The sequence below is a fragment of the Myotis lucifugus genome, unplaced genomic scaffold, assembly GCF_000147115.1.
Source record: "Myotis lucifugus unplaced genomic scaffold, Myoluc2.0 scaffold_59, whole genome shotgun sequence".
Classification (NCBI taxonomy): Eukaryota; Metazoa; Chordata; class Mammalia; order Chiroptera; family Vespertilionidae; genus Myotis; species Myotis lucifugus.
The window spans coordinates 1,178,656-1,206,041 of NW_005871107.1; the positions used below are offsets into that span (position 1 = coordinate 1,178,656).

General features: G+C 39.1%; 1 protein-coding gene across 2 annotated transcripts in view; it reads left to right on the forward strand.

Annotated features, from left to right (window-relative positions):
• The window catches only part of ADGRB3 (adhesion G protein-coupled receptor B3), a 677,464-nt gene that overhangs the window by 303,037 nt on the left and 347,041 nt on the right, over positions 1-27,386 (forward strand). For both annotated transcript variants that reach the window (XM_006089322.2, XM_006089323.3), the window contains 3 exons: positions 5,977-6,171; positions 18,014-18,082; positions 22,435-22,543. In XM_006089322.2, coding sequence (XP_006089384.1) covers positions 5,977-6,171; positions 18,014-18,082; positions 22,435-22,543 — 373 coding nt within the window. The remainder of the gene's footprint in view (positions 1-5,976; positions 6,172-18,013; positions 18,083-22,434; positions 22,544-27,386) is intronic.

Here is a 27,386-nt window from a genome sequence, read left to right on the forward strand (position 1 = left end):
ACACAGAAACTTTAAGGCTTGTCCTTTGGAGCAAAAATGCTCACTGAATACTGCAAGCTGAGCAGACATAATCACTGGCAATTATAATTCTAAAGGAAATATTTAAATTATTAAACCTTTCTGAGCTATTTCAGTAACTAAATTAAGAGAATTATAAAATATGACCCAATTGAAATAGAATCCTTGATTTATCCTGGGGGACTTTTCTGTCCACTTGTGGAAAACTACCTACACAATTTTTACATAGATATTGATTGGTAATTGGCTTTAGTAGCCTTTATACATTATATTCCAAAATAATAACCACTACTCAAATAATTGGCAATATCTCGACTGCCTGGCAAGTTGCTTCAATTCTCTTGCTTCTCATATTCTTTCTATATATGAAAAAGATTTAATGGCTCCTTGAAATAAATGTGGTTGAAAATTATTTTTAAATATTTAAGCATCTTGACAGTTTCTAACAAATGCAGTATATAAAACCTGAGCTAAGCAGGTGGTAGTTAAGAGCATGGATTCTACAATCAAACCACTGAAGCTCAAATCATGGAACAATTTAGGGCTAGACAATTCTGGAGAATGCAGTTCACCATGCTAAGCCTCTACTTTTTCATCTGCAAAATATGGGTAATTGCAACACCTCCAATGGTTGTTTTAAAACTTAAATGTATTTAGAGGAATTAGAAATTAAAAATGGGAAGAGAAGAAGGGAAAGTCTCTGAGTGTCCACTTTTAACCTCTATCTTGCAGTAACCCATTATAACAACCATGTGATGATGTTTGCTTCTTTTTATAGACAAATCAAATGATGCTAGGAAAAACGCAAATAGTTTAGCCAGTGGTCCTATGTCATAAATAGTAGAACCACAATCTAAATCCAGATTTTAGATTCCATTTGCTCTATAAATATAATGTACTAGTAAGATTTTCAGAGATAATATTTAGGAGATAAATAGTTGGATTCAAATCAGATTTCATACTTCTGATTTTTATTTTGAAGAGAATCAGAAAGAACACAATAGTTGAAAGGGAATAGCAACATGAAAAGTTGGTATTTAAATAAGATATACAATATTGGGCCATACTTTTGAGAAAGGGAAGGATTGTAGAAGAAAGGTTGGATGTGGTTCAAATTGTATAACCCTAGAGTTATAGCATAGAGATAGGAACAAAGGAAGAGAGGTAAAACGTGAATAAAGGGCAATTTGAAACAGAGAAAAAAGTAAGTTGAACAAACTCAGTCTGAATTCTACTTACTTCTTCATGATCCAGAAAAGAGAAAGATAGACCTGCAGATAAAACCTGGATTTTTCATTCTAGGAAAAAATAGGCATGTTTTAAGGAAAGAACCTTTTATAGTGCATTTGTATTGTGTAAGGAAAATCAAGAAACTGGGATTTTTAATCAACTAAGTATGTTCTGGATGGATATCTATCTTAGCTGAACACTCTTGGTACACGTTATAATTGCTACCAATAGTCTACACTAGCGTGTACAGCTATTTCAAGGTATTTGTTCTGGGTGCTTTCCACCAACAATGCCAGGAAAGATGCAAATTAATGCCGTTTGTGAGGGTTGGTGTTGTGATTTGGCACCTGTTTGCAAAGAGCTAGACTGAGAACAACTCATTCTGAATAAGCCTGCTAAGCAGCTGTCAGATGGCAATGACGTTGATTTACTACTGCTGGGGGCCACATTTGATGCTGACCCAGAAGTGAAAGACTGCTTTCCTATCTCTGGTTAGCTGAGCCACCCAGTATCTTCTGTACTATTTTTATTGCAAACAGAAAATGTTTCTAAATGTTTTATTCCTTAAGATTCTAGTACTGTGGTGCTTTTGTTTGAAAGAAAGGATGCATTAGAAATCTGAGCAAATTAGATCCCTCACAGACATGCATACTTGTTGCCAAAGTAGATACAGAGCTGAAGTAGTCAGAGGCTGTTTATTTCAACAGTCATGCTATCTCTTCCTAATGGAGAACCATTTAAGTCCCCTGTGCCTTGAGCATCACAGCTGGGATCTGCATTGTCAGCACAAAACTAAAAGCTGAATATGATGACATTTTTTAGGTTAGACCCAATTAACTTCATTTCATTTTAAAACTTTCTGCACTCTACCTCCTGAACCAGACAGTTTCAAACCTAGAAGGTGCACTGTCTCTTTAAGCCAGGCATTTCTCATACTATTTGATACCAGTGTTTTCCATGGGCTGTGCTGATGAGCGAGTTAAGGCAACTTTCAAGTGTGCCTCACTTAATCAAACATGATCATAGAAGGATTTTGAATGATTGCTTGATTTATTCAATTAATTTGTTCAATATATTGTGTATATCCTCTAGGTGCTGGGACTGTAGGAGTAAACAATACAGATAAAGTCTCTTTCTTCACAAGGCTTATATTCTAACTAGAGGCCTGGTGCACAAAATCGTGCACTGGGGGGGTGTCGCTCAGCCCAGTCTGTACCTTCTCCAATCTGGGACCCCTCGAGGGATGTCCAACCGCTGTTTGGGATTGGACATAAACCAGCAGTCGGACATCCCTCTCACAATCCGGGACTGCTGGCTCCTAACCACTCACCTGCCTGCCTGCCTGATTGCCCCTAACCGCTTCTGCCTGCCAGCCTGATCACCCCCTAACCACTCCCCTGCCAGCCTGGTCAATGCCTAACTACTCCCCTGCTGGCTCAGTTGCCCCCAACTGCCCTCCCCTCCTGGCCCCCCCCAACAGCCCTCCCTTCCCTGCATCCTAGTCACCCATAACTGCCTTCCCCTGCCAGCCTGGTCACCCCTAACTGCCCTCCCCTGCAGGCCTGGTCACCCTTAACTGCCCTCCCCTGCAGGCTTAGTCCCCTCAACTGCCCCCCCCCTTTGCTGGCCTGGTTGCCCCTAACTGTCCTCCTTTGCTGGCCTGATCACCCACAACTGCCCTCCCCTGCCAGCCATCTTGTGGAGACCATCTTATCCCCACATGCGGGTGGCCATCTTGTGTGATGGTGTGGTGGTCAATTTGCATATTACCGCTTTATTATATAGGATGGCATGGGGGGAGGGTATGTAAAAAAATAAATGAAGAAATAGATGGCACAATGGCAGGAAAAATTCAGCACAATGAGGGAGGGTAAGATGAATGGCCATGGTATCATATTTGATAGGAAGTCAGGTAAGGACTCTCGGAGGAAGTGATAAAAAAACATGGGTCTCTATGGGAAAACTGGTCCAGGCAAAAGGAAAAGCCAGTGCAAAGGCTCTGAGACAGGCATGTGCTTAAGGAAGATCAAAAAAACCAGAGTGCCTTAGCAGGTTTGGCTCAGTGGATAGAGCGTCAGCCTGTGGACTGAAGGGTCTCGGGTTTGATTCCTGTCAAGGGCACATTTCCTGGGTTTTGGGAAGGAGGCAGCCAACAATGATTCTCTCTCATTATTGATGTTTCTATCTCTCTCTCCCTCTCCCTTCCTCTCTGAAATCAATAAAAAAATATATTTTAAAAAAATGACCAGAGTGACGAGAGCACAGTGAATGAGGGGAAAGGTGTCCCCAGGAACTGGATCATGTAGGGCACACAGAGCATGGTGAGCCAAGAAGCTTTCCTGCTATGCAGTAGCTTGTGCTAATTATCTTAGGCTTGTGTGATTTCATTTAAATTAAGAAAATGATATTTAAATATTTTAACGAGATAGGCATAGTTTTCAAATCTCAGAGGAGACATGCTATCTGAGTCTCCTATGGATTCAATTGTAAGAATGATAAGTTGCAAAGTTTAAATAAAAACCTGGGCACTGCTGGCTTCAAAGACCATCCATTGCATTATATCACAAAGGTATAGTTAAGACGTAAAACTTTAATTAACTCTAACAGATTTTATGGTGCTATATTCTGTCATGGAACCTACTCAAAGGTTCAGAAGGACTACTGGGGCAGAAAGACATATGAAAAAATGATTACAATTCAGTGTGATACAGTGATGTATAAGAGGATAGTGCTGAGAAGGGAGTTAACTCTGTTTAAATATTTAGAAGAGCCAATACTAAATCTGAGTGGTGCATAAACATGAGTTGATATAAGAGAGGGGGCAGGATTGCCAGTGCAAACACATGAACTTATGAAACACATGACCTGAACAGCAAGTTGCAAATATTTATCAATAAATTAAAGAAGAGATAGTCAAGGGCTGATCATTGATCATACCAATCCTTTGGGCTTTAATCAATGGTTGGCTGCCATTGAGGAGAGACAGGAGATAAATAAGAGAACAAAATGGAAAGAAATAAACTACATAAATAGGTTGTCTTTTAGCATAATAATGGAAATAGAGTATGTCTAAAGATTTTTATTTTACCAAAATATTTTTAGACAGAGTTTTAGAGACTAAAGAAAAGTAAAATATCTGAAGTGGTAAGATTTTTTTAAAAAATACATGTTTTTGAAAACTTCTAACTTTGGGGATTAGTTCAGATTGATTGTCATGATTTACAGGACTTGTTGGCATGAATCTTAATGGGAAATTGATCATTACAATTATTACAGGTTACCCTTTCTAGTTAAGCATTTCTCTGGTGTGTTAGTTCTTGATTATTTCATGAACTTTTGATACATTATCACAAATTTAGCAATGAGATTAAAAGCATTAACCTTTTAGTAAACAAATAAAAGTATGGTGGATCCTTGCTATCACTTTACCCTCTCTAGCATTACCATTCTTTCACGCTATAAGATGTTTTTCTTCCCTTGAACTATGAGATAAGCAAATATGAAAATTGACAGCATATTTCTCTGACCATCAGACTAATTTAAGCCTTGCATCTTTTTTTAAAATATATTTTTTATTGATTTCCAAGAGGTAGGGAGAGGGAGAGAGAGATAGAAACATCAATGATGAGAGGTAATCATTGATTGGCTGCCTCCTGCTTGCCCTCCACTGGGGATAGAGCCTGGAACTCAGGCATGTGCCCTGACTAGAAATTGAAACCTTTACCTCCTGGTTCATAAATCCATGCTCAACCACGGAGCCACACCAGCTGGGCTAAGCCTTGCATCTTAATAATTTGTTTTGCTGCTAAAGACCTAGCTGAGAGTTTTGGGGTATTTTTTTGCTGTTTGTTTGTTTTTGTTGTTATTGTCTTATTTTTGTTGTTAGAGTTTATTTCTTTTTAAAATAAAGCTAAGCCCTGAACGGTTTGGCTCAGTGGATAGAGCGTTGGCCTGTGGACTGAGGGGTCCCAGGTTCGATTCCAGTCAAGGGCATGTACCTTGGTTGCGGGCACATCCTCAGTGGGGAGTGTGCAGGAGGCAGCTGATCGATGTTTCTCTCTCATTGATGTTTCTAATTCTTTATCCCTCTCCCTCTCCCTTTCCCTCTGTAAAAAAATCAATAAAATATATTCAAAAAAATAAAAAAATAAAATAAAGATAAAATAATCTAGCTTTCAGTCATGTCATAGTAGATCTCTAAAGTTATAGATATGTTCTAAAGCTAAAATGTCTTTGTGACAACTTAATTTTGCTACTATAGAAAGATATGTTTATTTTAAGAGGTAAGGCAAAAATTAAGCTTGGCATGTTAATAAAACTGGAAATCTTGAAGTATTTATAATTTCCTGTCTCTAAATTTTTCGACCACACCTTACTAAACTGTCTCCCTGTTTACCACATGCAAAAGTCATTTTTTATTTCTACTTCAGTTAAAAACCTAAGCTAATACACACTTTCTCCAATGTGTTGAATTGTGTGCTCTGAGAACAAGATAAAAGCAAGTCTGTCAAGCCTGCCCAAGTGTAAGGTATATACTCTCATTAGTTTCTGCATGCTGAATATTCATCGAATGTGGGACACACACAATGTGCAGTTTTGAAATCCCCCCAAGTGTTGCAAAGCTATGTTAAAGTTGAGTCTCCAATTGAAGTTTATTTGTTGGATGAAGATCCGCAGAGAAATAGTAATGAAGATTCTGATATTTATTCTTTTTTTTTGACCATCCAGATTAAAGAACACCTGGCTAAGGGGCAGCGAATGCTGGCAGGTGACGGGATGTCCCAAGTGACCAAGACACTGTTGGATCTAACTCAGAGGAAAAATTTCTATGCAGGGGATCTTCTGATGTCTGTGGAAATCCTCAGAAATGTGACAGACACATTTAAAAGGGCAAGTTACATCCCTGCCTCTGATGGTGTCCAGGTAAGGGAGAAATCCCATGAAGGAAAAGACTAGTGAAGATGCAATCAATTTTTGGCCCAAAGAAGTCAGTGCAGCCAGGAGGGAGAGAGCACTCCCTCATGCTTGGGGAAGCTTCTAGGTTGTATTGAGTGCGGGCTCTGTAAATGACCTCGATTCCCTTAGTCTACACCCCAGTGTCCTCACCTATAAAATGCTCATAATACACCTCAAGGAGATCCTGAATGAGAATGTGTGGGAAGTGCATTGAGCCCTCAGATAAAAGGCGCTGTAGCAAATTCAAGGTTGTATCATGGATATTTTACTCCCACATTTAATATCACCATCTCGCCATAGGAGACTATTAAAAGTACATTAAGCATAATGAAAGCACATTAACTATAACATGCAAAGAAGACATACTTTAAGTTTGTTTGGGGTGTTGCTACTAGAAGGGGGAAGGCCGTATTTAATCCTGTGGAACCATTACCTGAAAATATCAGGCAGGTAAAGAATTGTTCTGTATAAGAAAGTCAGAAATTCATTAAGTCCTCACAGCATATTTTTCCTGTAATAGAAGATTTCTAGAGCAGCCTCGTTTACTTCCATAATAAAGTTTAAGTACTCACCCAATTTCAGTATTGCCTTGGCCATTAAAACAAAGTTTGTTGAATGGCAAACAAAGCATATTTAATATAACTCTAGTTTGCAATTCAGATTAACTCTTTTTGTGCTGTAGGCTACCATGTATTCCTGCCAAGAATGCTGAGTCTATTTCTACATTTCCAGCATAATGTCCTTCCTGTATCTCTGCATAAAGTTCATTAAAGTAAAGGTTTGGCAAAATTCCCAGATCAGGTAGTTTTCCTTCAGCCTACTCTTCATTTGGGAGTTTTATTTGCATTTCACTTGGAGAAAGCAGAGGGTTTTGTTTGTTTTAATCAGCTATTGAGAGAAAGAAAAAAATAAAAGCTTTTTGGAATTATGAAATCATTCATAAATTATATCGATATCCTGGTTGGTAAAAAAAAGGCACATATATTAGTTAAATATAGGCATATTCTGCTGAAAGTAATGGCTATGAGAATTATTAGAGCTGCATTCTATATCATATCACCAGAATTCTTTTTCCCCCCACATATATATGTCCCCCTACTGGGGATCAAGCCTGCAACCCGGGCATGTGCCATAACAGAGAATAGAGCAGACAGCCTTTTGGTGCAAGGGACAATGCCCAACAAACTGAGCCACACCAGCCAGGGCCTGGAATACATATTTAATTGTAAAAATACATTGGGAGGTAGGGTAAGGAGATTACCATCATTTGAGCATTTCAGAGGTATTTTCTTCCTCACAAAGAATGAAACAGTTCCATAATTTTCAAATTAAATAAAGTAAGTCAAGTATAGCTTTTCCCTGTTGTTCTAAAATACTTCTATTCATTAGCATTTACATTAAAAAATGACATTAGAAGCCCTTGACACAATGCAAATGTTGTAATTTCAAAACTCCTCAGACGTGATCATGGGTGAAACATCAGGCAGAATGGTGCTCTAAATAATCTCTAGGGCCTCTTCTGACTCTCAAGAGTGTAGGACTTTAAGATTTTAGGTGCAAAAATTCAAGCAACTGAGATTAGCAGGTTTTGGGGGAACATGTTTTGATTGAACTACTCCCTACAGTACATTGACTCAATGTACAATTAGTTTAACCAAAGGCTTAGTCATGGACATTAGCTGGTTTGACTAAACAGAGCCATTTCGCTGTTTTGTTGCCATTTTGGCATAATCAGAAATAGGTCCCTCCATTTCCGTCCTACTCTCTCATTAGCCTTCCATTTATACCCATATTCTGCACAAATGGTGTCCTAGTCATTCCTTCACAGCAGGAGCTGCGTTTTTCTTTTTCATTGTCTCTGCTGGTCTTTTCAGGCACCTGGTATGCCCTCCTCTTCTAGAATTCTTTTTTCGTCCATCTCCACAGGTCAAAATCCTAGCCCAACTCTAACAACTCTTTCTGAATGTCAGACCAGCAAGCCCCTAACTCCATTCGAAAATGATCTTTCTCTTTTCTGAAATCCCAGAGAACTTTTTAAATTTTTCACAAAAATTTTATACAAATATTATGTATATATGTGTTATGTATATATATATTATATTATATATATATACATATAGTCTTTGCTTGAACTCCAGTTTATAGCCTTCTTTAATATCTCATGTACCTAACTTACACTTCGGTTTCCTATTTCCAAAGGTTCTGGACATTTCTGGTTGACTAGGATCTCAGGCTTAATATGGCACACACTGAACTCATCTTGAATTGCAAATTTTATACTTCCCTTTATAGAACCAGCAGTCTTTAGGCTGGAACTGTATTGCCATCTTGATGTAGTTGGGGAAGTAGGGAAGGCAGTGGAGGGTATAGAGTAAGCGTGCTTGCCCTCTAGGCAGAATACTGATCTTCAGGTCATGACTTCAATACTTGTTAGGTCGGTGATGCTAGATAAGTTACTGGACTTCTCCGTGACTCAATTTTCTCTTCCATTATATGGGATAAAGGTACTTTATAGTGCCAATGTGAGGACTAAATAATCTATGTAAAACTTACAAGCATGTTTCAAATAGTAAGAGCTCAAACAATGTAGCTCTTATTATCCCAGAAGGTGTGCAGTACCCTGATGGAGCAAAAGCCTAAAGCATCCCTGGACCACAGGTGTCTGCTGCCCATGCAGGGGTGGGTTTTGTTGTCTCTCCTAGCAAGAAAGAAAGGTTAGATGCTCCTCATGTCATTGACTCAGAAAGAATGGTGCCGATTTTTTCCCTTTTCCACTCGCTACAGAGCAGAAGGGCAGGGAAAATGTCAAGGAAAATGGGAGTCAGAAAGAATCATCAGTCCTTGAGGTTGACACTGCAGGGCCATTTGAAAGCTGGAGAGTATGTGGATGAAGAGAATAGCTTAAATCAATACCTGGGATTCCTGGCACAGTGGGAAGCAGGTCTTGAACAGGACCATAACACCCAGCTGACAATTGCTCCAAGTCGTAAATGACTGCTGTTTTCAGTGCTTAACAGCCTGAGAGGATTCCCTGTTGTTTCTCTGTGGTAGAGAGAACCTTGTACAAATAACAACTCTTTCTTGTCGGTATTTAAACCTTGCCCTTACTCTAAAGGTGAAAATGAGAAATTCGATGCCAAATAACGTCCTTAAATGGGTGAGATATTAAGTAACAAATCTTGCTTCACAAATCAACATGAGTATACCCTACCACAAAAAGACTGTAGCAGATGGCTGCTGGCTGCTAGGAGCTCACAGTCTCCATAGGAGAGTACAAAGTATGTGCGGCAATCAGGTGGGCAAAGCGAGGGAGACAAAAATGTTTTAAGAGAATACACACACACACACACACACACACACACACACACACACACACACTAGAGGCCCGGTGAACAAAATTCATGCACTTGGGTGGGGTATCCCTCAGCCCGGCCTGCACCCTCTTGCAGTCCAGTAGCCCTCGGGGGGATGTCTGACTGACGGCTCACGGGAACGGGCCTAAGCCAGCAATCAAACATCCTAAGCCGGAAATCGGACATCCTTAGCGCTGCTGACAGAGGCGGGAGAGGCCTCCTGCCACCACCGCTGCGCTCGCCAGCCATGAGCCTGGCTTCTGGCTGAGCAGTGCTCCCCCTGTGGGAGTGCACTGACCACCAGGGGGCAGCTCCTGCATTGAGCGCCTACCCCCTGGTGGTCAGTGCACGTCATAGCGACTGGTTATTCCACTGTTTGGTCACTTTTCATATTAGCCTTTTATTATATAGAATAGTGCAGCCTGTCAACTAAAAATGCCATGGGATGTGAATAAATGGTTATGGTTTTATTTTTTAAAAAACACAGTAAAACGTCTGATAGGTGGTTTTATCCTTTCAGAACCCCCCATTGTTTACTTCGGAGTCAATAAAATACTGAGATTTGGGTTAACACAATGTCTCTACAGGTAGTTTAGTTTTCTATTGTGATTCCATTTATTATCAAATATTGGGAGAGCCCTGGCCGAGTGGCTCAGTTGGTTGGAGCATTGTCTAGTACCATGGTCAGCAAACTGTGGCTCACGAGCCACATGCAGCTCTTTGGCCCCTTGAGTGTGGCTCTTCCTAAGCCTTAGGAGTACCCTAATTAAGTTAATAACAATGTACCTACCTATATAGTTTAAGTTTAAAAAATTTGGCTCTCAAAAGAAATTTCAATTGTTGTACTGTTGATATTTGGCTTTGTTGACTAATGAGTTTGCCGACCAAGGGTCTAGTACATGAAAAGGTTGTGGTTTGATCGATTCCCAGTAGGGTGTATATGGAAGGCAATCTCTCTCTCTCTCTTTTGTTCCCTTCTTTTCTTCTCTCTGAAATGAATAAAAACCTATCCTTGGGTGAGAATCCAAAAAAATTCCTGGGACATGTATTAGTTTGCTAGAGCTGCCATAACAAATAAGACAGACTACATGGCCTAAACAACAGAAATTTACTTCCTTATAATTCTAGAGGCTGGAAGTCCAAGATGGTTTCTCCTGGGCTCTCTCCTTAGCTTTGCACATGGCTGCCTTCCCCTGTGTCCCCCATCTGGCTGTGTTCTCTGTGAGCACCCAACCCTAGTATCTACGTGTCCTGATGTCATCCTATAAGTACACCTATTGGATTGGATCAGGGCCCACCCTAAAGGCCTCATTTTAACTGAATTAGGCCTTGTCTCCACAGACTCTCACATTCTGAGGTCCTGGGGGTTAGAGCTTCAAGTTAATGAATTTGGGGGCAGCCACTATTCCGCTCAGAATAGGGAATCTTGAGAATTTCCCTTTAGCAAAGAGTCATGTGCCAGGCCTCTTCCCAAGGGAAAGGACCTGCTATGGCTTCTGCCTGTAGTGTTGCCAGGGGTCAACTTGTAATTCACACATGATTCTCACATATGCTGACTCTTTGATGTGTCAGCCAGGCCTGCCCAAACTTGGGTGATGGGTCACTACTTCATTCCTTACTTAAGAAGCACCCCTGGTTTGTATTTGAGGATGATTTTGCCACCCTGAGTTACAATGTTTGTATAACTTTGCCAGGCTACTTCTGGGAAAAAAATCATTTAGCGTATTTAATTGTATTAGTTTCACTAACTTTCTGTCCTCTTATTTTTAAATGAGAGCCCCAGAATAAGACCAAGTTCATACCCCATAGCACAGAACATGGGCTATTGCTTCTTTCCATGCAACCTCCCATGCCTTCTGCACCTCAAAGCAAACCACTCTGCTACCCTTTGCTAAAGCCCTTGATTCCAGTTTAGCCTGGAGAGACTGACAGTATTGTGTAAAAATTGTCCATCCAAGCTATTTGAAAATCCCTTGGATCAATGGGATTAGTGTGAAAGATTCCTGGATCAATCAATGTCCTCATGTCATTTTCAAAATGAGTCAGAGTTTCTGGTTTCTGTCAGACTTGTGACTAAGAGAAGAAGAAAAAGAGATGTCCTTAAAGACTGTTGTTTTGTCCCTAAACTAAGAAATGTGTGGAATATTTACTTCCATAATTTGCTCTCACATTCCTCTAGATCCCTCAGATTGCAGTGGTCAAACTGGAACAGTCAGTGCTGCTGGCAGAGCTCTCTGACCATTCAGGCCATCCGGCCTGCTGTGGATCCCACTCCTGACCTCCCCAACCTTCGTACCCCAGTCCCTTGTCCCCCAGTTATCCCCTGCTTTTCCAGTAGCTCAGTTTCTTGTCTCTGAACTATATTCTTGATATGTATTATTCCCTGAAACCTGCTAGGAGCTCCTTGGACTATAATCTCCTGTCTTCCTGAATCCTTGATACTAGTAGTTTCTAATTACCCATGGTTAGATGATATGCTGCTTGGATAGGTATTCTGCATAAAAGATCTAAACCCTAGTATAGGGACCAACAGGTCACTGGTTCGATTCCTGGTCAGGGCACATGCCCCCGTTGCAGGCTTGATCCCCAGTAGGGGGCATGCAGGAGGCAGCCGGTCAATAATTCTCTCTCATCATTGATGTTTCTCTCTCTCCCTCTCCCTTCCTCTCTCTCTAAAAGTTAATAAAAAAGCATATTTTAAAAAATAAGTTTGATGGTTCCTTTCCTAGGCTCCATGAGAATCCTGGTGGCACTGAAGATGGGGCAGGGGAATGTGTTGAGAGGAGGCAGCAAATTAGATGAAGACTAGTTTCTGATGATTTTTTATTCCTTCAGTGCCTAGCCAATGATCATTTATACGGTAGGGATGCAATCCAACTGAAATATTTGAGTGTGTATATCGTCCTATGCTTTATGCTGTACACTAGGGCACAAGAGTAAACAAAATACAAATAAGCCCAACTAGAGTATAGCCTGGTAGAGGAAAAAAGCCCTAAATGGATCATCCTACAAGTGCATCATAAATAAAAATTGTGGTATACTTTAAAAGAGCACTCCGAGTCCACATGTCTGTCCCCTGTCATCCTGTAAGTGGGTGCTACACGGCTGGCTGGCTGCCTGCATTACTCTCCTCTCTCTTACCTCAGAGTGAAGGAGCAATTCTTCATCCGTGGTGCATGCATGGTAGTTTTGCTGAGGCGCTTGTGCATGATGGTGAGTGGAGTGGAGTCAGAGACTGTCATGCCAGTTCACCTTGTGTTTGGGAAAGCCGGCTATCAGAACAGAGAACAGGGCCCCTGTGGTATATAGAACCTCTTTCTTCACATCATAGGTTCATGGTTGGTTACTTCTACATACTGGCTGTTGCCTTTTCCTGTGGATTGGGTGTTAAGCCTGAATGACAAAGATATTGGGAAATGAAAAATAAAAATCTTCATTGAACAAGATCAGGAAGAAAAAAAGAATTTGCAGACCCAGTACACTTGGGAAGGGGGTGATATGATAAGGTCTTTTTTTAAGGAAATTGCATATAAATCTAGACATGAAAAACAGGAAAGGGTTATCTGAGTAAAGAATTAGAAGTAGAGCAGTGGAAGGGAGGAAACAACGTTGTAGGGGCCCTGAAGCTGGGCACAAAGGAGCTCGGGGGGCATGAGAAGTCTGATGAATCTGGACTAGAGACAGCAGGGGGCAGGAGAGGGGGTAGGATAGTGAATTAGACTTGGAGAGATAGGAGGGGCTAGATCATACCTGGCCTTGCAGCTGTCACCTGCTCTGCAGAGGAATCAGTGACCTACCGGTGCTGTGCGCCCTTAGCCTAATGGCTTGTCCCTGCTTCTTTGCTCAGCCTGTAAGCCTTTCTCATGCTTCCCCTATATTTCTAGTCAGGACTACCACTACTCCTTAAGACTCAGTTCCACATTATTAAATCTCTTGCTTAGGGCTTGTCTTTGACTCTCAGTGCCCAAGTATTTTGCTGGTGGGTTAAGGGGAGGAGAGCACACCTGGGGGACTCAGATATCTTAAATCATTAGCCTAATCTACAACTCTCTTTCTACAAGGAATTCAGGAAAGGCTCAACACTATGACATGCTTCAGTATATCTATATAAAGTTATATATAGCTCATGAAATATTTGTCAAATGGAAGGAATCAGACGTTGGATGAATAATTATTTACCGCTTTCCAGAAAAGAGAGTGTCCTTTCCGTCTCATGTCGTCCAACATAGGAATTGCACTTTGTTGTTTTGTTTGTTTTTATTTAATTTCTTTATTGTTTAAAGTATTACATAAGTCTCCTTTTTCCCCCATTGATCTCTCCCTGGCTGCCCCCACTGCCCAGCAAGTGCTCCCCCACCCCCCGTCTGTGTCCATTGGTTTTGCTCATATGCATGCACACAGTCCTTTGGTTGATTTCTTACCCTCTCACTCCCCCCCACCCCGCCTTCCCTTATAGGTTGGACAGTCTATTCCATGCTTCTGCTAAGGGAAGTAAGCCAGTCAGAGAAAGATAAATATCACATGATCTCACTCATTTGTGGAATGTAATGAACAACATAAACTGAGGAACCAAAATAGAACCAGAGTTGTAGGAATTGCACTTTGAATGTGGTAGAAACTTGCGTGCTTCTCTTTTTTAACAACCATTTACTGCACTGATTTTCATAATACTTCCTGCAAAGAAAAAGCAGAGTCATGCCTTTTGTGTCCGATAATTGTTGGGTACAGTGCCTCTCACGTAGTAGGTGTTTTATGACAGCAACACTGAAAACTCCTCTCAGCAGAATACATCCTTAGGAAGGACAGCTTTTTGCTGAACAAATTATAGACGCTGAAGTTAGTGGTGGATCAGCTCTGTGCTCTACGTATTGCCCAGAGAGGATTAGGCTATAAAAGAGGATCGGAGAGAGTGCCGCCGGTTGTGGAAGTCTATAGCAGTGTTATGGATGCATATTTGCCATAATGTGGCTATAAAGACAAATCATGCAGCCAGTCATAAAAAAGATAACACAGGGGGCATAAAATCATAACACTGCCATATATCCAGCACTTAGTATGTGTCAGATACTGTGCTAAGACTTAGCTCCAAGCTTCACAACAGCTATTATCTCTTACAGGTTAGAGAAGAAAGACACAGGTGGGCAACATTAGCCCACAACTACCCAGTTTATAAATGTTGGGGAAACTTCAAAGCTCTAAACTTAGACTCTGCCAAGGACACTCCATTTTCCAAATAAGTTTAGGCCATAGAGGTCAGGCCTGATCAAAACACAGCAAAACAAAGATCTGTCACACGCCACTTGGGCTGACATAAGTGACCTGCTCCATGAGTTATCCAAAGAGAGATATTACCACAAGTAGCGGAGCTCTTAAACAGTCTAGCGAGTAGAGGATCTGTTGTCATGGAAGGCACTTAATTCTTTCCTCAAAACTTCAGTCAAGTGGCCTGAAACGCTACGAGTGTCCTGTTCACGATACGGTGCTTGGTTCTGCTCTGTTTATCTATCAGCCTGACCTTTGAGTAAATGTCAAAGTGAATTTATTTATTTTTTTCCAATGTGCATGAGACATATTTGAGGAGCAGGGTCAGCTCAAAGGAATGATGCTTGAGTCTTGTTAAAACCTGAGGTGTACTGACTTTGTGACTTCATTACAGTCATGTGTCACTTAAAGATGGGATGTGTTCTGAAAAATGCCTTATTAGGCGATTTCACTGTTGCACGAATGCTTAGGGGCCATGATGAACAAAACAACACGAGATTAAATTAAGCAAAAAAGAGAAAATGATGCAATCAAGAGTCGTGAGATGTACGTGGCTGCTGCTGGCTTAACATGGCACACTCTGTTACAGCAAATATTTTTTTTTATAAGTAGAAAGAGTATACTCTAAGATAACAATGAAAAGTATAGTAAGTACATAAACTACTACCATAGTCATTTATTATCATCAAGAGTTATGTGCTGTACATAACTGTATGTGCTATAGTTTTATACCACTGGCAGCACAGTAGGTTTGTTTACACCAGCATCAGCACAAACATGTGAGTAATGTGTTGTGCTATGACTTTAAGGTGGCTACGATGTTACTAGGTAATAGGAGTTTTCCAGCGCCATTATAACTTATGGAACCTCCGCCATATACAGTCCATTGTTGTCCAAGATATTATGTGGTGCACAACTGCATTTCTTTTAAGTCAGGATATCATGAGACACCTGCTATGGACAAGGCTGAGGATACACTGATGAACAAGAAATACTGGCTCCCATAAATGCCCCTCAACCCCCTCTTAAGATATTTGGGCTTAGCTCACTGTGCCTCTGCATAGCCCCACAACTGATGATTCCCAAATTAGTAGACAGGGAGGTAAAAGGAGTTTATTCTGTACTACTTTCTCACACTGATTTAGTAAAGTCTGATTTATTGGCCTTAGAAAGTGATAAAAACACATTTCTTATACTCTCTGGTTAGTTGAATGTAATTTAATAATTTGCATTTTTGATGTGTGCCCTTTGCTGATTTAAAAATAACAAAACTCTGAATTTATCATTTTGATTCAGGAATTGACTGGCCTTCATATACAGTGTAGTTACTGACCCACTGTGAGCAAACCATTCTTTGTGAAGTGTTTTCCCAGAAATGGAGATGCATTTATACAAATCGCTCCCCCTTCTGGTGCTGGCTCTTGTTAGCAGCAGCATGCATTTTGTGTAAAAGCTGGCAGGGGTTAGGATGCAGATCAGGGTCCTGGACCTCAGCACAGCTGACTGGCATGGACAGGGATGAAATCTGCAACTTCTGCCTCATTAGCAACCGGTCTCCTACTGAGTTAACCAGCCTTAGGCAGTTGGCGAACACTGAAGGTTAATTCTTTCTGCCCATAGGTAAAGTTACAGCTCAATGAACTAAGCCCTTAAAATGTTATAGCTCCATCCAGGACATTTTAAGTGGGGGAAAAAATGGCTGGTAGTACAAAAAGGTGAAATGAATTGCAAACAAGTCTAAAACAGACTTGCAATCTTTTCCAAGAGTTGTACAAAATATTCTGTGACTTTTATAGAGGGTATGACTCAAAACATGTTTCAGCCATCTGATTGCCAGAAACTATTAAAATAAATAGTACAAATAGGGCAATTAAATATAGACACCAACAGTGTCAAACCACATGAGAAAAGAAATGAAGCAGCTTTGTTTTTCTTGTAAAAACACCCAGGTGAATTTATTTGGAATTAGAATAAAGGCCTGCTTTGAAAAGCTAGCTAGGGAGGAAGACTGAAGAGAATAAAAAAAATGATTATTCCCCCCTCGAGGGAGTCCTTTTCTGAACTAATATATTCGTATGAGGCCTTGCTCCTGCTGAATTATACACAGACCAGTTAGTAAAGCCTCCAGGGACAGAACCAAGGGCTACTGCCTCTGTAGTTTAAGCCTAATGTCATGGATTCATTTTACACTTCCTAGGCGTCCTGTGATCCCAGGTCACTGCTCATCCTCCACAGGCACCTGGCTTTCCTCTCCTGGCTCCTGTGTCTTGCAGACACTGCGTGTGCGAGCTCAGGGAGGTCTCCCCTGTAAGCATCCCCGTGTGTGAAATAGTGTGACACCATGGAACTGAACTGAGCCCCTTTCTCTGGCAATGTGGACCCTGGGAATGAAAAATGAATGTCAAAGTGTGCCTGTCTGCACATAAAGAGAAATTCGAAAACTCGTTTTGGGAACTGCTAGCCTAAGGCCAAGCCAGGAGGCCCTTCAACAGTTACTTAGGGATGAGGGTGATGGCAAGAATTTGGAACTTCAGTATGAACATGTTACTGTGTCTATTCATTCCTCCACGTAGCTTCCTGGCGGGAGGCAGAGGACCAAAGAAAGCAATTCGAAAATAGCTCAGGTGTATTGAGAGTGTACCATGTGCTAAATGTCAGGTACTTGGAAAACTACATGTAATTTTTGAAATAGGTACTTGTAAACATTAAGGAAGACCAACTGGGAAGGACAGAGTCAGGATCCAACTGAGGAAGCTGGTCACTTGCCTCAGCTTTGCTCATGGGGTTGCCCTAACTATAATGCTCATTGAAACTGCAATTCAAGTACCAAGCGCGGTTCACAACCGGTTAACTTGTAATAACAGAAACATGGGTCTTTCATTACAAAAGGAAGAAAATTCATTTCTAGCAATAGTGTGACAGAAAAGAATATAGAGTCCATAATAGATCAAATTATTGTGACACTGTTTTACCTTTCCTGATGTCTTCTGAGGTGTACATGTAAAGTTACGTAGAAATTCTAGAATTATGGTGCTGAGAAAGGGTCCTCAGAGATCTTCTAGAATAATATGTTAGGGCCATACAACAATATTGCAAAGGGTTTATACCCTCATCATAAAATCAGACCCAATGGATATTGTTGAAAAGTATATTCTCTCCTGTAACATTAAACCTTTATCTAATTTAATTTTCAGAACTTCTTTCAAATAGTTAGCAACCTTCTAGATGAAGAAAACAAAGAAAAATGGGAAGATGCACAACAGGTAAGGTTGGAGTTATTTCACGATGTAAAGTGAAGTTGGTTAAATAAAGTTTAAAAATATGTGAAGAAATTAATGGCTTGCCATTTCAAGAACATAAAAGGGGACTTTTAGCAGTCATTGTGGATTATATTATACTAATTTTACAGAAAACAAGTTATCTCTCTTATAACAATCACTGGAATGAATAATCTTTCTTCACATGAGAAAACTGAGCAGGTTTAACTAATTTATAACTTAATACATAATAACTATATGTCTTGTCAGTCGGTTTCTTTCCTGTCTTAGACTAGAAAAACAGCAAATGTAAAAGTACATATTGCAAATGGAACAGTGGGGTATGAAGGAATAAACCATTTGCATTTACCACCACACTATATATAATCTGGATCATACATGCAGACTTGCACTTTGATCCAAAGCCAAAAGTTGTAAATATGAGTTCTCATTTTAAATGTTTAAATGGAAAATTCTGCTTTTTTCTCCCTCTTTCTGCTGTGCATGATCAGTGTAGCAAGTGGCCTTATTGGTTTAGTTATTGTTTTAAAATGTGTTGCACTGCCACTGGTGCAATACTATCTGACATATGGTCAATAACGTTTTTTCTATATTGCAGAAAAAGTAGGTTAGAGGTTAAGAAGAGGAGAATAATTTTACAATCCTGTAAAAATGTAATTTAACTGAATGTTAAACTTTGTTTTCTACTTGACCCTTATTAAAAACTCCAAGGGAACAATGCATTCTTGAAAATAAGAATATTTTCTGAGGTTCAGATGAGCCATCTACCCCTTCTTCCTTGTAAATCACATCTGGGTCCCGAGGAGTAGGGCATGGCCTTTATTCCTATTATGATAGGAGCTCTAAAAATAATCCAGTGTGGGTCTGCCTCATTATCAGGTACCAATTCGGTGCTTCTGGCCATAGCAAGGGAAAAAGAAAGTACTCCTTGGTTTAAGACCCTGAATCCTTTTCTACTGGTTTGAATTATATATTTGTCCTTGGCATTTTTTTCAAGAGGAAAGCCTCATCCACTCACTGCAAGTAAAAGGTCTTTCCTTAGTAAACTGCCACAGAAGCTAAGCACATCTTTCTAGAATCCTGGTGACTATTAATTATGAGTATATTTAGAACAAATGTGTAGCATCCTATTTAAAACAAGGCTGCAATTTATCCGATGCTGGTATTTATTGTGAGGTCCCCACATGAGTGAATAATGAATGGTGGTAGACCTTCTCAGCAATGGAAAATTCTGAATCCATAATCCAACTATTTACCTGTGATTTTAAGTTAACTATAGTCGTATCTTTTACTTATTTTTCAGGAGTGATGATCCTTAATGCTTTTTAAAAATAACCATTTTAAATTAAAAACAACTGTTTTTTGTAGCTTTTACAAAGAGGTATTTTCATAATGCAGCCATATGGTAGATGAATCTCCAAGTTTGTGGCACAAAGGGTGAACTCTTCAGAAATAAGCCCGGTTTAAAATCCACCAAAGATAGACCCTAGTCCCGAGCGGGCCCCCTTATCTTATTTTAGCGTAATTGCCTCAGCAAAATAAAATATAACACGTGGCTGTATAGGTATTTGGAAAATATGACACTTTTGAGCAACAACAACAAAAAACAGAATCATTTCAGAACGTGTTTGCTGCACATCAGCCATAGTTAGGAAGGGTGAAACTATATTTAGTTTCAGCATTCTACTCAAAATGTAGTACTGTACTAAAGTAGAAAAAAAGAGACTACACTTTGTATTACACTGTTTTATATGCCATCACTGTGATTTGAACAGACAAGTCCATTTCAGTCCAGACAAGCCATTTTAATTTCAGGCGTGATATTACGTTCTGTGTTTTCGTTATACTGAAGATTCCCTTATCTACAGCAGGAGTGGGCAAACTTCAACCAGGGAGCCAAATCCAGCCTCACGTGTTTTGTAAATAAACTGGGAATATAAGCACATTCATTCATTTACATAATATCTATGGCTACGTCCGTGAGACAAGGACAGAGTTAAGTTGTTCCAACAGAGACCCCCGACCCACAAAACTGAAAATGTTCCCTGTCTGGCCCTTTACATAAAAAGGTTACCAACCTCTGCTCTATTTTGACTACTGCTGGGGAAATCAAATTAAAAACAAAATCTTCTGTCAAGCTAGCAAACCTCTCCGCAAAGGTAGAAGAGAAAGAAAAGAGTTTTATCTTTTTATTGAATAAGCACTAAACTGCACCAGAATGTGATGGGTCACAGACAATCCGCTAAGAAAGTGCAAGGACAAAAAGACATCTCACCCCTTTGAATAGCCCAGTGAATACAACAGATTATACACGTGTCCTCAAGATAAACAGTAACTAGTCCTCAAGTAAGAGAACTTGATAGCACAATTTGTCACACGTAGTTCTTTGAAAATTCACTTGGTGATTGAGGTGACCATGTGTTAGTTAATTGGCTTTATCCAAAGTAAAAACATGAAAAGCCTTATGTTTTAATGACTGAGGTAGTTTTGCACGTTAGAGCTGGTGTTTGCTGAAGTTCGGTCCGACCCTCCCACAGAAACTGAGAAGTGGGGGCACAGTCTCCCTTTTTACTTTTCAAAGAAAGACACGCCTTTAAGTTGATAAGAGGCTATTTCACTTTTTAAAAGTTTAACCAATATTTCAAGGAGACAGAGCAAGAACTCAACAAGGACTCATTTTCTAAAGTAAATGCTCTAAGAAGAGAGAAGAAGTGGGGAACGGGTTTGGGGAAGGGTATCTCTTATTTTCAACAGAGAAAAGTAAGCCTCTTAGTTATGTTTTTTAAAAATATATTTTTATTGATTTCAGAGAGGGAGATGGAGAGAGAGATGGAAACATCAATTGATTGGCTGCCTCCTGCATGCCCCACATGGGTTCAAGTCAGCAACCTGGGTATGTGCCCTGACTGGGAATCGAACCATGACCTCCTGGTTCATAGGTTGATGCTCAACCATTGAGCCACACCAGCAGGGCAAAGCCTCTTAGTTTAAATTTGTATTTGTCCTTACACTTCACATACTCATATACACATACACCTACACAAAAACAGAAGGAAAAATGCAGTAGTATCTGGAAGCTTGGAGTGGATGGACATTTTGTGTACATTTTTAGAATGGGGATGATGACATTTCAGAATTCATATTTCATGATTGGAAATGTAAATAAGAAATAGAATTTCTCCCTAAATATTCCTGAATTTAAAAACAAAACAACTATCTATGCCAAACATTTGTAAATATAATATCCATTTTTGACATCTTCAAGATATGTAAGTAAATACATATCCTCTATGGCTGATTTTTAGACCAGCGCAGCCACAGGTTCCTGTAACATACATGCACTGTGCCTGCTACCCTCAGGGACCAAGTCTTCTCGCTCCTCTAGCCCTCTTCCGGCTCTTCCTGTGTGCTTTCCTGCTGATCAGCATGGCTTCCCCCTCTGCACTAGCCTTTGCAAATACAAAGCCACTGAAACTCTTTAATCCACTTCATTTTTCTCATGGCTAGAAGCTGCAGTGGTGCTAAATGGCTAAAAGAAATGCATTTAACTTCCAAGGACTCTTTTGTTCTAATATGGTTATATAATAAAGGCTGACCCAAGAAGCATTATGGGTTATACTTGCTAAATTCATGTCACCTTTTAAATGGCTTTCATGTTCCACACACTGTGAGCTATTGGCAGAATCAGGTCGTCTTTAAGAAAGCACTCATCTGTTTGTAGTGTGTGAGGTGGCATCATTTGAGGTTTGTTCTGTATAAGTACCTGTGAAGCACCTACTCTAGAGCTGTTATTATGGTTGTAAAATTATCCCTAAAGTTACTAATACAGCGGGTATTATAATTATTTGAAATAAATATCGCTTCCAAGATATTAGTTATTATGTGGTAGACTTAATAGTTTGTAAATACCTTTATGGGGGCAATAATAATTGTTTTTCTTCTAGTGTCCATCATATAGATGCTAATAGATAAAATGTAAAAAGCCCCCAAATTTCAGTGTTTGTCCTATGTTGTCTTTAAGTGAAGGAAGGAGCTCATCAAAAGTAAAGACACTCTATTTCTAAGTAGACCATCTGTTAGATATTTTGAGTTTCTATACATTTATAAAGGATTAATCACTGCATCATATCACTTCCAAAGTTCTTGCTGTGTGACACCTGCTGTCGTTCTCAGCTATTAGCTAAAAAATACAATTGTTGCCAGTTGCAGAAATGTCTTTAAATAAATCAGAACTTGTTTGTGACCTCATTATGTAGTTGGTATTGTTTTTTAATTCCAGTTATCTATTCCATTGCATAGACTTTTTATTTCATTCTAATCTTTTCTTATTTTTGTAGATTTACCCAGGCTCAATAGAGTTGATGCAGGTGATTGAAGACTTTATACACATTGTTGGAATGGGGATGATGGACTTTCAGAATTCATACTTAATGACTGGAAATGTAGGTAAGAAATAGGATTTTTTTCCAAAATCTTACTGAAATTAAAAAAAAATTGCAAGTATCTGCGCCATCCATTTCTAAGTGTAATTGTCCATTGTTCCTAACTTTAAGTATCTCAGAGTAATGTATTATGGACTCCTGGTGTCGATTTTTAAACGAACTCACCCCCCCCACACACACACACATTTGCATGCATCTGCATTCATTTGTAGGAATGCATAAAGACCTACTGGTGTTTATCTGCACATGTATATTTAAAGGAGAATGTGTGCTTCTTTTTCCATTGCCAAATGCTCATTGCTCTTCAATCTAATGTTGAAAGCATATAATATACACTTGAGTGTGTTTCTTAAGAAAATGAGTCTTTATAATTCTCCATATGAGGATGCCGAGTTCCTCTCCTGCTAGTGGTCTTGAGGAAGTGCTGGATCTGCATGGGTTGTAGAAGGCTTCAGAATACCTTAAAGGGTCATGATCATGGTGCTATTGCTGCAGTTACTTTTTTCCTGAGTGGCTCCCGAGACACACTGGATCTCTCAGATTCCTCTGTAGTGGGTTCTGTAATGCTTGAGCACATACATTGAAAACACATTTCCTCCTTATTTGCCTTAACATTGCCCCTTATAGAGAAAAGTTACATAGCAAAACCTACACACACTTTGAGGCTGCCACAGTTTCATTGAGCCAACAATAATGAACCAAATGGCACATTTCTCTTTGTAGTTAAAAAAAAATGGTAAGAGCAAAAAAATTGTCAGGTCTTAAATGCATTGAATTGATACCGGTTTATAGTTTTCTCATTTCTTAAAGCTTCCTCTCGTGATGTTACTGTCTACATGCTATGGTACAGAGAGTAATGTGTTTAAATAAACATCTTCACATTCTTATTCACTGGATGTTTAAGCATTCGTTTCTGGTTCAAGAAGAGACCTAACTTAGTGGGGGGTTCAACTGGTATAGAGCATACTTTTTCTATGATTAAGACTTTTGATGGTTCCCTTTATATTTATTTGATTTCTTCTGAAGGTCCTTTAGTCCCTCGGAGACTCATTTGATCCTAAGATATCTTTTACAAGGGTGACTTGACCTAAACTCCCAATGGGTAATAGCTAACTACCAGTAATATTCTCCCGTTGAGGAAAGCCTATACAATGGAGTCTGAAGACATTTTCTTCCCCATATAGCATCTTCATGCAGCATAAGGTTTTATCAGTCAAATTTATATCGTAATTCACCTTCAGAGTCAGTTTGAAGGCCCGGATTTTACCCAGAGAGGGTGTTTAGCAGCTTGTGCTGGTTCAGGAATGGAATGAGCTATCCCTTGCTAGGGCCAATGACAAGAAAAAGGACCAAAGAATAGTATCTTTGTTGATGAGTTCAGAAACCCAAGCAAATCCAAATTATATGTCCATTCCAAAAATAGGTAAGCAAGAGAAGAAAGGTAATCTATAGGTAAGGGATAGCATGTTGAACTATGATTTGGGGGGGCACCTGGGAAGAACCTGGGAGTTTCTAGGGATGCTGGTCATTCAAGTTGGGACCACTCTCCTAAGGGCCTTATTTCTGACTTCTTTTCTGGAGAAAGAACATGAAGACAGCTCTGCCAGATTAGATAATTCTCAAAGTAATGTACCAGAAAAACTGAAGAGAAACAAATAGCTATTGTGGTGTGTTTTTTTCTTTTTGTAAGGGTTAATATCAATTCTGAAAGGCATTGTTAATTAAAAGTATTATCAGAGTAATGAATAGCATTTGTTCAAAATGTATTTAGAGAAAACTCTAAAAGACAAAGCCAATTCTAGAGTCTAGAAAACTTAATTTGAATCTTGAAGCAGGCTGCTTGAATAACATCATATCAAATTCTCCACAGTACCAGTATGATTTATATAAAATTCCATAAATTTCAAACACCATTTCCTCTTTACCTTTCTCTGGACTTCCCAAGATTATATTTTTGAAAAATGTGTGTATTATTATTTTTTGCATTTTGATTAGGTTCTCTAGGTTTGCCTACTTTCTTTATCATCACTAAACTTTTTAAAAAGAAATTGTTGATTTTTTTAGAGAGAAAGGAAGGGAGAGGGAGAGAGAGAGTGAGAAACATTGATATGAGAGGGAACATTGATGAGCTACCTCCTGAATGCCCCTTATGGGGGATGGAACATGGAACCCGCAACTCAGGCATGTGCCCTGACTGGTAATGGAATCAGCTACCTTTGGTGAACCAATTGAATCACCCAACCAATTGAATCACACTGGCCAGGGCTATCATCACTAAACTTTAAGAACTATGCTAAGCAGCCCGGCCAGTGTTGCTCGGTGGTTAACAGTTCTCTGGATACCTGTTAGACCAGTAAAGTTACACATAAAATTAAGCATCATAATTCACTAGTATCAAATTGGATAATATGAATAATTGCTATTAATATTCTTTTTTTAAAATATATTTTATTGACTTTTTACAGAGAGGAAGGGAGAGGGATAGGGAGTTAGAAACATTGATGAAAGAGAAGCATCGATCAGCTGCCTCCTGCACACCCTCCACTGGGGATGTGCTCGCAACCAAAGTACATGCCCTTGACCGGAATCAAACCCGAGACCCTTCAGTCGGCAGGCCGACGCTCTATCCACTGAGCCAAACCGGTTAGGGCACTATTCATATTCTTTATGTTATGCAATTTGGTACTAATATATGATTTTGTAATTATACTGTTTATCTGACATTTCCAAGATATTTGGATAAGGACACACTTAGAGACTATTTTACATTAGAAATTGTAAAACGTGAGTTGGTACTGATTTATCTTATATCCAAAGTCCAAATATTAATTATCTGGCATCAAGCTCATTATACTGAAAACACACACGCTTGCATGCACATATACACACAGCATGTGTGATAAACAGAGACTAGGTAATTGAGAATGGTTCATTATTCCTGATGGCCTTTTTCTTCACAGCGTGTTGGATTAAGACTACTTAAAGAGCTTCAAGAGATCATCATGTATTTTCAAGAGATTACAATTTTTTTCATAAAGCCTATATGCATAGCCACCTCACTTCTCTGGAAGATAGATAATAGGTACCTGAAAAAGAGACAAAGTTGAACAGCCAAAAATAAATGTCAAAAAGACCATAAATTCAATAAGAGAGTCAGAACCTTGCTGATTCCCCAACTTTAAATATTTTCAGCGTTTTTGTTTTCTGGTTTAGAAAGGAGGAGTCAGAAGCAAACACAGCGCTGTTAGGAGCACATATGTAGCAAATAAAATAGATGATATGCTGAAACAATAAGGACCATGAGGTACTGAAAGAATGTACCAGAGTATGGAGTCCACACTGTGGGAACAAACTACTCCTCATTCCTCAGACTTGAGGACAGTGTATCTAAGACAAAGGGCAATCATTTATTTATTTGTTTTTAAATCCTCACCGAGGATATGTTTTTATTGATTTTAGAGAAAGGGGGATGGAGGGGGTGAACATTGATGTGAGAGAGAAACATCAATTGGTTTTTCCAGTATAGGCTATGACTGGGCTGGAACCCACAACCAAGGTATGTGCCCTGACCAGGAATGAAACCAGCAACATTTTGGTGTATGGGACAACCCTCCAACCAAATTAGCCAACCAGCCAGGGCCAAAGGACAATAATTTAGGTCTAAAGACATGGCCTTTATTCATCAAGATGATAGTTTCTATGATCTAAATAATATGGCAGGAAAATAAGTGACATATTTTGGAAAGACATGTTCAAAAATAGTTCAAATGAAAAGTTTTGAAGCTTTTTAAATTAATAAGTGTCCCTACCTGTCCCAGCTTTTGATAGATAAAATGCTCTAATATGCTAACAATCTGAATAGTTTGGTATATACGCATGCATGTTCATTTTTGGAGGGAGCAGGCCCATAGCTTTGATCAATTTTTCAAAAGACTTATGATCTCAAAATGTTTGACACAAGGTTTGGAAGAAATGCTTTTATGAACAAATATATTAAACATGCTAATGCATTTGTAAAATAATTTATCTTCAATGAAATACTTATTTTTCATATTCACATATGAATATGAAATTCAAAATAGACACATAATGATTATAATAAATGAAAGTTAATGAGCATTTACTAAAGACTAATCACTCTACTAATAGCTAATATAATTACTGATTAAATGAATTAATGAATGAATATGAAAACTGATATGCTACAGAGAGATTTCAACTTTCAATATGCCTCAGGTTATTATAAAATTGTATTTTAAATGTTCTAAATATTCTGTATAAGTGATTTTTATTTCAGTAAAAAATGTGAATTTTTAAAAAACATTTTTATTATCAAGTAAGTCAGGAAGACCAAATCTTAATACTATTTAAAATTAGTTGTCTTCACTGAAAATATTCTTTAAAGATTTCTTTAAACTTGCTTTCTATACTTTCTCTCCAAACATTTTCTCTTCAGTCTCTTGCAGTTCAGCATTTCCCTCATCACTTTCCTGAAACTCTTCTCTGAAAAGCCTTCTGGAAACTCCCCATTCACAAATTAAACCTCCCATATTTCAGCCTTCATGTCCTCTCTACCTTGCTGACCACACTCTTTTGAATTGTACCTTTCATTATCATTTCTATATCTATGATAGTATAAAATGTAATTAAAGGATAAAAGTCAGATTTTTTTAGATACAGAGAGGATGAAGGACTGAATGGAAAAAAGTAAATAATTTGAGGCCCAGCTGTTTTCACTTCCAAAGCTAGACTAGAATGTGTGAGATCTCCCATGACCAATCATAGGGCCCACACATGCATTTCCATTGTTCTGAAGATTTGTCTAAGGCTGCAGCAGAGTGTTTTAT